Consider the following 15,296-nt stretch of genomic DNA (forward strand, 5'->3'; position numbering starts at 1 on the left):
ATTAATGTTTTATTGTGATCACTTTGGATCTTTTGATCGCATTGGATCTTTGTCATTAATACTTTAGTAATGATATTGCAAACAAATGCATGGACCACAGAAATGCGAATCAACGGCCTGGAAATGAGCTAAAACAATGGTTGATAATACAACAATCAATTCAAAAGATCAACCTCTAGAGCATTTGGCAGCATTAGAACCCTGGTGTGCTTTTTATACCAAGTAGGTACAAATTTGACTCTGGCAATGGAACAAGTTGTGTTAGACTTCTGAAACAGTGATGTAAGAGTCGTTACAATATGTATGTAAATGTACCGGTAACAGCAATAACACAAACAGTAGCAAGTCAGATCCCTAAGAAAATTGCCACTGTTCTGTAGGTGTTTTTTTAATAAATAAAAATGAGAATTCCCTTCAGCTGCTGATGAAGTAGATCAAACTTTAAGTAGATCAAACTGTGTGTGTTGACTATCCTCAACATACTATAATGTTAAGTAGATCAAACTGTGTGCTGACTATCCTCAACATACTATAATGTTAAGTAGATCAAACTGTGTGTTGACTATCCTCAGCATACTATAATGTTACTAATTTTTGGGATATAATGTTAAGTAGATCAAACTGTGTGTTGACTATCCTCAACATACCATGTTACTTATTTTTGGGATATAATGTTAAGTAGATCAAACTGTGTGTGTTGACTATCCTCATCATACCATAATGTTACTTATTTTGGGGATATAATACATGCCAACCTAAAGTACTGGGAATATCAACTGTCTAACCCATGCTAACATGGAGTGTTAGGATGTTAGTTGTCTCCCCTGCACTATGAATAGAAGTAGAAATCTCATCGAGTCCAAGGTACCATTCATAAGATGTGCTCACAGGGAGAAAATCTTTTAATTTTAACCAAGAAACAGAACACTTTTAGTTTTTAAGAAGATGTAATTCAACTTCATTGGTTGCAAAACATGCAGTTTTCTAAATGTATTAAATTTATTTGTTAATGTACAAGTAAAGAATGTGATCAAACATTTAAAATACCTTCTGAAAGATGTTTAGCATCCTACTTCTTGTTTTAATGTGCATACTATCAGTACTTTTTAACCCATCACAAACCATCGAAACCCACATGTAAAGCAGGAATCTTCTGTTGTTTAGCCCTTAGAACAAGAAATTTTGCCCGATTCTGAAGCCATCCAGCCGTACAAACATGTTCGGAAGAAATCAGGAATCCTTCACTACTGAGAAACTGGTATTGACGTCACTACAATCACCGTAGAAACTCCAGGTATTGACGTCACTACAATCACCGTAGAAACTCCAGGTATTGACGTCACTACAATCACCGTAGAAACTCCAGGTATTGACGTCACTACAATCACCGTAGAAACTCCAGGTATTGACGTCACTACAATCACCGTAGAAACTCCAGGTATTGACGTCACTACAATCACCGTAGAAACTCCAGGTATTGACGTCACTACAATCACCGTAGAAACTCCAGGTATTGACGTCACTACAATCACCGTAGAAACTCCAGGTATTGACGTCACTACAATCACCGTAGAAACTCCAGGTATTGACGTCACTACAATCACCGTAGAAACTCCAGGTATTGACGTCACTACAATCACCGTAGAAATTCCAGGTATTGACGTCACTAAATCACCGTAGAAACTCCAGGTATTGACGTCACTACAATCACCGTAGAAACTCCAGGTATTGAAGTCACTACAATCACCGTGGAAACTCCAGGTATTGACGTCACTACAATCACCTAGAAACTCCAGGTATTGACGTCACTACAATCACCGTGGAAACTCCAGGTATTGACAGTCACTACAATCACTGTAGAAACTCCAGGAGGATTTTCCTTCAATGGTAAACCATTGGACAACATTAAAACATATGGTCATGCCACAGATGTGCATCAACATACAAGGAAACTCGTAATCCTCTAAAGGGAACTGTTTGTTCACTCCAGTAATGTACAGTATGGAGTACATGTGTCCACAAACATTTCACAAGTCAGAAGTCTTAAGTGTTATGATACCGAGTACTGGATACTACAACAAAAATAGAAATTGTCCAGTCACACCCTTCACAATCGACACATTAATAGTCAACCTGACTCAGCAACATGTATCGCATGTAAGGCAGAACATCACGATCTTTGTGTTTTCTGTTCGCAAACACCAAGTCATGTGATTCTCTTTATGCCTATAATCCTTGAATATTATGACTACAGTGAAACCTGTCTACAGCGACCATCACATGGACAAAAATATTATGTTTATATTATACAAGTTTTACAAATCAGACAAGTTCTATAACCTTTTAATATGTCTGGTTTACATTAACTTCTGTGTTTGTTTTAGGCATTTTTCTCTGCACAAAGTTGTATACAGTGAAACACCCCTTCAGGTTATCCATGTCCTCCTATTGGGACATGGATTATAAAATTATAAAATTACAAAATTACAAAATTATAGGTTTTCATACGTGCTAAATTCTTATAGCAGCATAATCAATTGAAGGGGGACTTCCTACAGAATTATACATTTTCTTTCATGCATTTTAAGTTCTTTTAGGAATATAATCCACTTATGGGGGATTTCCTACAGAATTATATGTTTCCATGCCTGCTAGGTTCGTATAGGAGCGTAATCTACTTACAGGGACCTTCCTTCAGAATTGTAGAAAAAAAATGTGTTCTCTTATTGGAAACAAAAAAGGAGAAAAATGCTTTGTTGTCCAGAAAAGGATATTGTTGCATCAAACTCCATTAGCTTTATGTTACATTAAATCAAATGTTCAAGCACATCTTCTGAAGTACTGTACAGTATCTATATAAATATAAGTATTTTTGTGTATACATTTACTATCTGAGGGTGGACATCTCAGGACATGTACATTTTGTATCCAGTATTAATAATTATAAAATTATCTCTACTTTAAATTTCCATCTTCTTTTGTCATCATTCTAATCAACTTCTATAAAACTTGATTGCACGGAACCCCCCCCCCCCCTTTTTTTTCCTCTTTCTTTCCATTTTTTGCTTTTTATCCAATCATTTTTCCTTTTCTTCTAGGTCTCTCTTATTAGTACCAATAGGGGAACAGTAACAGTTTTAAAGAGTAAGGATATTTTCAAAACAGGTGAAAAATGTTCAGATTGGGGGAAGCATAAAGAAAGTCAGTGAATTTTCAGCTCAGAGAGGAATTGAAAGAGGTAGGGTAATATTTTCTCTGGGGGTAAATTAAGCATAATTGTTGTCTAAATCATTAATTGATTGATAACTGTTTGTTGTTTCTTTGCATTACATGTTTAATTGCTTCGTTTGATAGCATGTATTTCCCTGTGCCTGTCTCACTGGTCAGCCCTGCGATTAAAATAAATGTTAAAAATGCGATTACTTCGAGAAACCTCTAAAAATTAATCAAAATTTTCTGATTTCTTGTCTAAAGATGGTATTTTGTTTAAGTCATACTTACAGGTGAAGAATCTGTTCTAAATTGTAATGTGACACTAACTACATTCACCTAATTCTGACATTCTGGGCTCTGGTTTACACAGGCTTTTAGATTGTTCAGGGTTCGTTCGATCGGTTAAGACAGGCTGCACTACCTTATCCGGCGATGAGTTTTCCATATGTCTCCCCACTGAATGTCTAGGGCATGTTGTTTCATATCATTTCTCAGAAAGGAAGGCAATGTACTGAAATACTTCTAGTGGGGTCAAAAAGATTTGAATTAAAGGCCTTCTGTAGTTTGTTCTGGCAATTAATTATGTCCTAATTTGCTGTAAGAGTCTGAATTTTTACAGGAAGCAATTATACAGACACAAACCAAACATATAGAAACAAGTCGTCAATACCGAGACAAGTAAACCACACACAAATCACCCTATCATACTGAACTGATCAACCATTTAGTACATCACATGATCATTTCTAGGATAGCTATTGGATAACTACCCTTGTTCTATTTGGTATAGTTAGCATCCGCCCTTGACGACGGGAACTATACCTGGGACCCGGCACTACACCTTATTTTTGGACCGCTGAGACTACGGGAAAAGAAGCATGACGCTAAGAGTTGCACCCCTTCTCCTAGGGGGCGCTTTACATATTCTAATTTTTACTTCATTGTTGTCTTCTGCCAAAATGGCTTCCAGATTCGGGACCGGGAATGCCCATTACTTTGCAGAGGCTCAGCAATGCATAAAGACGAAGCAAGCGACACAATTTGCCGTTGCAGTCCTTAAAGACTTTCTACTGGAAAGGAGAACCGTATGTGACCTAGTGGTGATTCAATCCAATGAATGTGAACAGTGTTTTGGCGGATTTCTATGCCAATATACGCAACAAACAAGAGGCCCAATGGGCCTGTATCGCTCACCTGGTATTAATCTCACACTTGTAATCTTAAAAGTGGAATAAAATACAGCTACAGGCAGAATATCAGTGTTTGATTCATAAGAACCTATTAAAAGTTTTAAAGATATGACGCCTGTGACCTTGAATGTCGACAAGGACATTAGGTTGAAAGTGGGTCAAGGTCATTCATTTGAACAAACTTAGTAGCCCTTCATCCCAGCATGCTACAGGCCCAATATCAGTACCCTGGGCCTTTTGGTTATTCAGAAGAAGTAGTTTGAAGATTTTAATATATTTGACCCCTGTGACCTTGAAAGTTGGTCAAGGTCATTCATTCGAACCAACTTGGTAGCCCTTTATCCAAGCATGCTACAGGCCCAATATCAGTACCCTGGGGCTTTCGGTTATTGAGAAGAAGTTGTATGAAAATTTTAAGACATTTTACCCCTGTTACCTTGAAAGTTGGTCAAGGTCATTCATTCGAACCAACTTGGTAGCCCTTCATCATAGCGTGTTACAGGCCAAATATCAGTACCTTGGGCCTTTTGGTTATTGAGAAGAAGTCGTTTGAAGATTTTACGACATTTGACCCCTGTGATCTTGAAAGTGGGTCAAGGTCATTCATTTGAACAAACTTGGTAGCCCTTCAATCCAGTAAGCTACTGGCTAAATATCATCAGCCTGGGCCTATTGGTTATTCAGAAGAAGTTTAAAGTAAAAAGTTGCCGCCGGACAGACATCGGACGCCGCACCATGCCATAAGCTCACTTGGCCCTTTGGGTCAGGTGAGCTAAAAAGGAGAGATCTACTCAAAAAGTTCTCTTATTGCCATTAGGCAAGGTTTGCGGCGGCATTTACACGAACCATCATGTGGCAGAGATTTTGACATTCCATTGTTTGTACACCTTCTTTCAGTTTTAGTAATTGTACTGTTATAATTAACAACAACTCGTGAATCAAATGTTACGTTCAAATTTCCAGCTGTTGTTAATTATTAAATATGTTATCAATGAAGTTGGTCATGTTTGTCTTTTTACTGTCAAATAACAGTCATGTGATGTACTAAATCTATTATGACCCTTTCCCTCGGGAACAGGTCTCTTATAGTGTTGTATGGGGAGGTATAGTAACCTCGTCTAACGGCTCGGGAAAGGGCCATAATAGAATAATAGAAACCAATATATCAATGAGTTTATCATACAGGAGCAAGCCAACAATACAGAGACAACTCAAAAATATCACACAGAAATCAGTCAATTTTACTAAAAAAAATCAATCATACAGGTACAGTTAGCCATGTAGGCAATCATACAGAAACCATGTAGACAATCAAATAGGCACTATGTAGACAATCACACAGAAACCATGTAGATAAGTATACAGAAACCATGTAGACAATCACACAAAAACCATGTAGATAATCTTACAGAAACCATGTAGACAATCATACAGAAACTATGTAGACAATCACACAGAAACCATGTAGATAAGCATACAGAAACCATGTAGATAAGCATGCAGAAACCATGAAGACAATCATACAGAAACCATGTAGACAATCACACAGAAACCATGTAGATAAGCATACATAACCCATTTAGACAATCACATAGAAACCATGTAGATAATCATACAGAAACCATGTAGATAAGCATATAGAAACCATTAAGACAATCACACAGAAACCATGAAGATAATCATACAAAAACCATGTAGATAAGCATACATAACCCATTTAGATAATCATACAGAAACCATGTAGATAATCATACAGAAACCATGTAGATAAGTATACAAAAACCATGTAGATAATCATACAAAAAACATGTAGAGAAGTATACAGAAACCATGTAGATAAGTATACAGAAACCATGTAGATAATCATACAGAAACCATGTAGATAATCATACAGAAACCATGTAGATAAGTATACAAAAACCATGAAGATAATCATACAAAAAACATGTAGAGAAGTATACAGAAACCATGTAGATAAGTATACAGAAACCATGTAGATAATCATACAGAAACCATGAAGACAATCATACAGAAACCATGTAGATAATCATACAGAAACCATGTAGATAAGTATACAGAAACCATGTAGACAATCATACAAAAACCATGTAGATAATCATACAGAAACCATGTAGATAATCACACAGAAACCATGTAGATAATCATACAGAAACCATGTAGATAATCATACAGAAACCATGTAGATAATCATACAGAAACCATGTAGATAATCATACAGAAACCATGTAGATAAGTATACAGAAACCATGTAGATAATCATACAAAAACCATGTAGATAATCATACAGAAACCATGTAGATAATCATACAGAAACCATGTAGATAATCATACAGAAACCATGTAGATAATCATACAGAAACCATGTAGATAATCATACAGAAACCATGTAGATAATCATACAGAAACCATGTAGATAATCATACAGAAACCATGTAGATAATCATACAGAAACCATGTAGATAATCATACAGAAACCATGTAGATAATCATACAGAAACCATGTAGATAATCATACAGAAACCATGTAGATAATCATACAGAAACCATGTAGATAATCATACAGAAACCATGTAGATAATCATAACAGAAACCATGTAGACAATCATACAGAAACCTTGTATATAAGCATAACAGAAACCATGTAGATAATCATAACAGAAAGCATGTATATCAAATCATACAGAAACCATGTAGAGAATCATACAGAAACCATGTAGATAATCATACAGAAACCATGTAGATAATCATAGTCAGCACTATTCAACAATTTATACCTATGTGCTAACTGCAATCATCTTTCAGGAGGTCAAGGTCATTGTCACACCTGAATTGGGACAACACTTATACATTAACATTTTATACCTATATGGACACTTGATGTTGTCGAGTGGTCCCTCCATGTGGTAGTGAAGAGTACCCATTACAGGCCGGGGATACATGTGAACAAACAAAACACTTAAGTTTGTCCAACTGTAAGGTGAGACAGAGGATACCAGGACAAAGGCCCGTTATGTGTGTATCTGTATCTTAACGTCACAGAAACACTGGCCCAGATCAAACACCTCCTATCCACTTTGCATCTACATATTTATAATCTGAAAATATCTAAATTGATTAACAGCTATTGTTATTTATAAAGTTAAGAACAATTTCTCATTGTGAAAAAGTCACATAATTGTCAAGTGATATAAAATTTTCATAAATCAGAATATTTTATAATACTGTCACGGTAACATTTTTGGTTTTGAGGTATTTCATAGGAAAAAAATGTCATACTATATAAATAAATCATTGACAAGGCCACTGACATCAGATCAGACATTTATTGATTAACATATCTTTCAAACTCGCATACCAACAAACATACCAGGAAAACATTTGGTGGCATGTGGGCGAGACAGATTATGTGCATGTATGCAATAGGTAACATGGCTAGGTAATCACCTGTAAAGTAGACAGGTCACATGTACAGGTGAGAGACACACCTGATACCGTCCACACCATAGCACTTTGGTGGATGCCCACACATAATGAAAATTTATCATTTTTTCACGCTGTAAGACCCCAGGGCGTCCAGTTTACTTTTAGAAATGTCACAAGACCGGCCCAAGGGTCAGTATATCTAACATATCCATCACTCAAGTTAGACTCTCAGTCAGCTGATCACCTGCCAGGTGTAACACTTAATTAACTGATCACCTTATCACACATCATTATCACACATAATTAATGGAGTACCAGCAATATGCACGTAGCTTCAATTAGTCATTCATAAACTTTAAGATCCCCCCCCCCCCCCCCAATTTTTCTATCCTTTTATAGCACCAAGTAATAAGATAAATCCATAATACTACAAAATAAAATGTCTACATCCTTGGCAGTGCCTCAGCTAAGAATCCTAGAATGGACTTTGTTTAACTCAACATCCATTAGAACTTTTACATAAGTAATCTCTGAACCTAATAGAGCCGCTGACGATCTCTAACCAGTGACATTTCCACAAAAAAAGGAATTTTGAAATAATTTGATCCTTTCCTTGGCCCTAGTTTTCATTATAGTATATGAGTCAAAAGATAGTTTAAGTATGCACTGTGCCTTTTTTCCAACTTGGACATTTACCCGTCATTTTGAATGATTTGGAAACCTGTTTTCTAAGTGAACCTCATCACCTTCATTGATAGCATGTGGACCTCAGTTCAGAGATCTGAAAGCACAATTAACCAAACCCGAACTTCAGCCTTAACCAGTAGGATCTCCCTGTACCCGTTTTCCTGGGCTTATGCAGTTCAGAATTTTTAAACAACGAAACAAAATTGAAAACTTAATAAGGACTCCTTGCATCATATATCATCAAGACTAATAACAGCGATTATATATAAAGTTGATTGAACATTAAGCTTGTGTAGTGATTGTATAAAGTTGATTAAACTTGTGAAGTGATTGTATAAAGTTGATTAAGCTTGAGTAGTGATCATATAAAATGAATAGTTAAATCACAAAACTTACGATTTTGCTGACGAGAGTGGCAATGCGATGTAGATCCTCTGTGAATTTGGTTGTTATCTGTAAAATGGACATTAATGATCATTGTTCCCCTGATGACAACGATGCTGACCTATCTCCCTTTGTCAAATAATGGCACTTCAAAATGTTCCTATTCATTCTGAGTACTAAGACAATTTATAGAGTAAAAAACATCACATTGGATATTCCCCCCCCCCCCCCCCCCCCCCCCCCCCCCACACACACACACACACATACATCTGACCTACAACCTTGAACATGGGTCAGGGTAATTTATTCAAACAAATATGATTGCCATCCAACAGCTCCAGGCTATATATCATAATTATAAACCTTTTATTTTGTTCAAGATCATATGACATCAGAAAAAGTTCTTTGTCTCACCTGTCTTCAAAGGGAACTAACTCTGGTGCCAGTATCTCTTGAACTATTACCTTTTTGAAGATATCTATTTCCATGCTCTGAGCCCTGCATATATCCCCAATGTAGATGGCATGGTAGACTGTCTGAGAACAGATGATGTATGCATGCATTACAATACTACATACAGAATAATGTATGTGTGCTTTTTACAGAGTATTTCTTGTATCAGCATATTTTTAGTAGGTATACAAGTTATACACAGCTACAAAATCCCCCGATTAAGGAGAACTACAAACATGTAGTACACAACACCTGATAATTTGACACAGCACCAAGCTACATCATTTGACAAAACTGTCAACTGTAAAGCTTGGTGAAATTCATACTGTATACATTGTATATAGAAATATAAGAAATGGTTAAAATAGAATTTTAGAAATATTTTGACCAAGATAGATAAAAGATCAACCACTGTAGATAAAATACTACCAACAGATTACAAAACTATTTACATGTGGGATATTTTCACTTCTTTTTTGAGTCAAAACTTGTTTTTTATCAATTAAAATCATTAGGAGGCAGGTTCTTCCGGTCTGATATCTTCATAAATCTGCCTCCAGACACTCCCCAGCATACACACACAATGCCTATGACCTCTGCCTCAAGACACTCCCCAGCATAAACACACAATGCCTATGACCTCTGTCTCCAGACACTCCCCAGCATACACACACAATGCCTATGACCTCTGCCTCCAGACACTCCCCAGCATACACACACAATGCCTATGACCTCCTCCTCTAGACACTCCCCAGCATACACACACAATGCCTATGACCTCTGTCTCCCAGACACTCCTCAGCTTACACACACAATGCCTATGACCTCTGCCTCCAGACACTCCCCAGCATACACACACAATGCCTATGACCTCTGTCTCCAGACAATCCCCAGCATACACACACAATGCCTATGACCTCTGCCTCCAGACACTCCCCAGCATAAACACACAACGCCTATGACCAACAGTACTTATTGTGAACTTAGTGTAGTCAATTATTAATATACTGTTGGAAGATGGCTTAGGTCTGGCAATACATTGTAGAATTAAGCCATTTTCAACCTTGATATGATTTAAGAGTTTTTATTTTTAACAGATCCTGAAGCCTATACTTACCTTGTAGAGTGCCTGCCAGTCCCCAACTGATGCCTGGGTGTTGGTCATCCTGGCCAGGACTCTCTGATGGTCAATAATACAATATTAGTACTACATAGTATTACATTAATCTGCTATGTTCAAAATCTTTACGTTAAAACAAAACATAAAACAAGCCGTTCAGATTGATACGTCTTGCCTGTGCCCCGCTTTGACCAACAATGCACATGTCAAGTTTGGTTGGTCTAGCACTTGTATTTTCAGAGAAACTAATTTTAAAGCAATAACTTAATGTTGATGGAGATGCTATCAAGTCAATGGACCATGAAAGGTAGGCAGCATCTAGAATGAGATGCATGAGTTGAGTATTTCTACCTAAGATGCATCCTTGGTGCAAGTTTGGTTGGTCTAGCACTTATACTTTCAGTGAAACTAAGTTAAATGCAAAAACTTCATGTTGATGCCGCCACAGCTGCCATCAGAAAAGCAATACCGAAGTCCTGCTACCGCTACTTTGTGGCGGTGAGACAAAAACAAAACACATAAATGTTCACAACTCTGCAAATAATCACAAATACTTTATTACCAATTATTTCTAAATGAAACCAAGAGAATAACAGTGTACAAGGGAGATGACTCATTTATTGTAAGTTCCACACCACCAATCATTCGAACAGTTTTGATAACTGAAGCCAAGTACATAATCAAATTATCTAATTCTTTGTAGAATAGCTTTTGTATTTTTTTTGTATTCTTCCTTTGTTTAGAACTTCGGTTGATTACATTTTTGTACATCACAGCAGAATTAACTTTTACCGAGCTACAGTTTAAGCAACAAAAGATCTCCTTAAAGATTGCCAGAATAAAACAGATTTCATTAAAATTTTAATTATTACAACAGAAAAGTATACTGGGTCATGTGATAGCATTCTGTTTGATACAAAGACTAAGCTTACATTGATTTGGGTAAACCACAGTTACATCTGAGGTCAAACATCTAAAAGTAATATCCTTGAAGACAAATATCTTGATTAGTGAAATTCACTTACGTGCATAAATTATTGGCCAACAGATGTGTATACATGCCTAGTTCACTGAAATAGGAACTTACAGAACTAAAGTTCACTGAAATAGGAACTTACAGAACTATAGTTCACTGAAATAGGAACTTACAGAACTATAGTTCACTGAAATAGGAAACTATAGCTCACTGAAATAGGAACTTACAGAACTATAGTTCACTGAAATAGGAACTTACAGAACTACAGTTAAATAGGAACTTACAGAACTACAGTTCACTGAAATAGGAACTTACAGAACTATAGTTCACTGACATAGGAACTTACAGAACTATAGTTCACTAACATAGGAACTTACAGAACTGTAGTTCACTGAAGAGTGAACTTGCAGCATTGACAAATACTGATGTGTAAACTTACATTGATGTAGTTTATTTGTTAATATTTTTTACTTAAATATTCTTATAACAAAATTTCACATTTCCTCTCAAATTCAGATTTCTTCCAATGAATCCCCCGTTGTCACGGTATGGTTACTAAGTACTAAGTAATACATGCATAACTTCAGATATTTTACTCTTTCAGCTAGCGTTACAGAATAAAAGCCTTTTAAATGAATTCGATTGTGAGGGTTCGAGGCCTATTTGGGGCAGTCGCCAGGTACTGGCCGCAGGTCGTTGGTTTTTCTCCGGGAACTCTGGCTTTCCTCCACCACCTAAACCTGGCACGTCCTTAAATGACCATAGCTGTTAATAGGACGTAAAACATTAACAAACCAAACGGTTGTGAGAACTGAGAATGTCCTTAAACATGTTTTGTGATTCTTGGGACAGGTCAGTTTGTGTTGACCTCATCAAATGTAGTGTTTGTGATGATGACTGTAAAAAATATGACAAGGACTGGTCAGAAAATTAACTTACCGTGACGTTCTTGATGTGTTTGAGACAATCAGTTAGTGTGGTGAGCACCTCGATGTTACGTGGGCTCACAAAGAAAGCGATAGCATTCTGTCGCTGAATCAATACACTGAGGTCTCTCAGGGGCTGTAGACACCACATTCTGTCAAACAAGTCACACACAATCTCGGATGAAAACAAAAAATTGGGAAGGATAAAATCAGAAAAATATAAAACTTCTTATAGTGACTTAGCAGAATTAATTAATTGTTGTGGATAAGTCAATTTAAACAATGATAAAAACTACCTTAAAAATAAACTTACCAGTTACAAAGTTTTACTTAAATCTTCAGTAAGAAGGGGTTACTAAATATTATTTATAGCTATATAATTAGAAATTGTCACAAGAAATACAGACTACACTATAAAATAACCCGTTTATTAGTTGTCAGGAGTCTTTAACACTTCAACTGTTAATTGGTTGTTTATTAAAATTACAACTGTTAATTGGTTGTCAGGCTTATTAAAATTACAACTGTTAATTGGTTGCCATATTAATTAACACAGTGTTATTAGTTGCCAGGAGTATCAACACTACAACTGTTAAGTTGCTATCAGTCTATTAATACTGTGTGTTATTAATATTACAACTGTTAATTGGTTATCAATTTAATTAATACTACAACTGTTAACTGGTTGTCAGAAATATTAAGCTTACAACTGTTAATTGGTTGTCAGTTAATTAATACTGTGTGTTAATTGGTTGTAAGGATTATTAACATTACAACTGTTAATTGGTTGTTAGTTTATTAATACTGTGTTAATCAGTTTCCAGGTGTATTAATTAATACAACTGTTAATTGGTAATCAGAAATATTAAGCTAACAACTGTTAATTGGTTGTTAGTTTATTAACACCGTGTTAAATGGTGTCAGTTCATTTACATTACAACTGTTATTTGGTTGTCAGTTAGTAAACAGTGTGTGTTAATTGGTTGTCAGAAGTATGAACACAACTGTTAATTGGTTGAACACTAAAACTGTAAATTGTCAGGAATATTACACTACAACTGTAAATTGTCAGGAATATTACACTACAACTGTTAATTGGTTATTAGTTTATTATCATTACAACCATTTATTGGTTGTCAGGAGTATTAAGTATTAAGTACTATGTGTTAATTTGTTTTCAGTAGTATGAACACAACAACTGTCAATTAGTTGAACAAATCAAAACTGTTAATAGGTTGTCAGGTGTATTACCACTGAGTAATTGGTTGTCAGGAGAATTAACATTACAACTGTTAGTTGATTAAGAGAAAACAAATTTTAACTAGAACTGTAAGCTAAAGGCTAACTAATACCCCCGCTCCTATATACACCAGAACTGTACGCTAAAGGCTTACTTATGCAAAGCAATATAGTCTCCCACCAGTAATGAGTTATGGTAATCACTATTTATTAAAATCAAAACAATAAAATAACAACAACAAAAAACAAGTATTTTGCACAAAGGGGCTTAACTCCATCAAAAAAGGTTGAAATCCCAAATTAAAATGCCAGTGCGCAACAACAAAAGATACTGATCATTCATGCAAAGTTCCAATGAAATTCACCTATTATTTAAGGAGGAGTTGCACGGACAAGTATTTCGAAAAAAGGGGCATGACTCCATCAAAAAGGGTTGAAGTCTCAAATTAAAATGCCGGTGTACAACTACATAAGATACTGATCATTCATGCAAAGTTTCAATGAAATCCACCTGTTAATTAAGGAGGAGTTTTCCGGTCAAGTATTTCGCAAAAAGGGGCATAACTCCTTAAAAAAGGGTCGAAATCCCAAATTAATGTTTCAATGTTTCAATGAAATCCACCTGTTAATTAAGGAGGAGTTTTCCGGACAAGTTACTGCGTACGACAGATAGACATCCAGACAGGGTGATTCCAGTATACCCCCCCTAACTTCGTTGCGGGGGTATAATAACTTTTCAATATAGCTGTGTTAAGGTAGGACTCTTGGCCTGAACATTGTACAACCTGTTAATCAGTTATTAGGTGTATTACCAGTGAAAGCAGAAATAAGAGGACAAATCAGTGTAAACAATCAATCTGTAAAGATTACACTTATCACTAGTTACCCTATCTCATGTATCACCAGTTATCCTACCTCATGTATCACCAGTTACCCTACCTCGTGTATCACCAGTTACCCTACCTCATGTATCACCAGCTACCCTACCTCATGTAACACCAGGAACCCTACCTCATGTTACACCAGTTACCCTACCCCATGTAACACCAGTTACCCTACCTCATGTATTACCAGTTACCCTACCTCATGTTACACCAGTTACCCTACCCCATGTAACACCAGTTACTCTACCTCATGTAACACAAGTTACCCTACCTCATGTATCACCAGTTACCCTACCTCATGTATCACCAGTTACCCTACCTCATGTATCACCAGTTACCCTACCCCATGTGACACCAGTTACTCTACCTCATGTAACACAAGTTAACATACCCCATGTAACACCAGTTACCCTATCTCATGTATCACCAGTTACCCTATCTCGTGTATCACCAGTTACCTTATCTCATGTATCACCAGTTACCCTATCTCATGTATCACCAGTTCCCCTACCTCATGTATCATCAGTTACCCTATCTCATGTATCACCAGTTACCATATCTCGTGTATCACCAGTTACCTTATCTCATGTATCACCAGTTACCCTATCTCGTGTATCATCAGTTACCCTACCTCATGTATCGTTACCCTATCTCATGTATCATCAGTTACCCTACCTCATGTATCGTTACCCTATCTCATGTATCATCAGTTACCCTATCTCATCTATCACCAGTTACCCTATCTCGTGTATCATCAGTTACCCTACCTCATGTATCGTT

The 15,296-nt window shown here is 36.4% G+C and overlaps 1 protein-coding gene across 5 annotated transcripts in view; it reads right to left on the reverse strand.

Annotated features, from left to right (window-relative positions):
- Nucleotides 1-15,296, reverse strand: part of LOC110463537 (mutS protein homolog 5-like) — a 73,037-nt gene that overhangs the window by 11,781 nt on the left and 45,960 nt on the right. For 3 of the 5 annotated variants that reach the window (XM_021518191.1, XM_021518192.1, XM_021518196.1), the window contains exons 11-14: nt 12,407-12,545; nt 10,489-10,551; nt 9,383-9,454; nt 8,931-8,987 (exon numbers count right to left, since the gene is read on the reverse strand). In XM_021518191.1, the coding sequence (XP_021373866.1) occupies nt 8,931-8,987; nt 9,383-9,454; nt 10,489-10,551; nt 12,407-12,545 (331 nt within the window). The remainder of the gene's footprint in view (nt 1-8,930; nt 8,988-9,382; nt 9,455-10,488; nt 10,552-12,406; nt 12,546-15,296) is intronic. The other 2 variants (XM_021518193.1, XM_021518195.1) reach the window with 2 other exon arrangements.

Source organism: Mizuhopecten yessoensis, unplaced genomic scaffold, assembly GCF_002113885.1.
Source record: "Mizuhopecten yessoensis strain PY_sf001 unplaced genomic scaffold, ASM211388v2 scaffold10915, whole genome shotgun sequence".
In the NCBI taxonomy this organism is placed as follows: domain Eukaryota; kingdom Metazoa; phylum Mollusca; class Bivalvia; order Pectinida; family Pectinidae; genus Mizuhopecten; species Mizuhopecten yessoensis.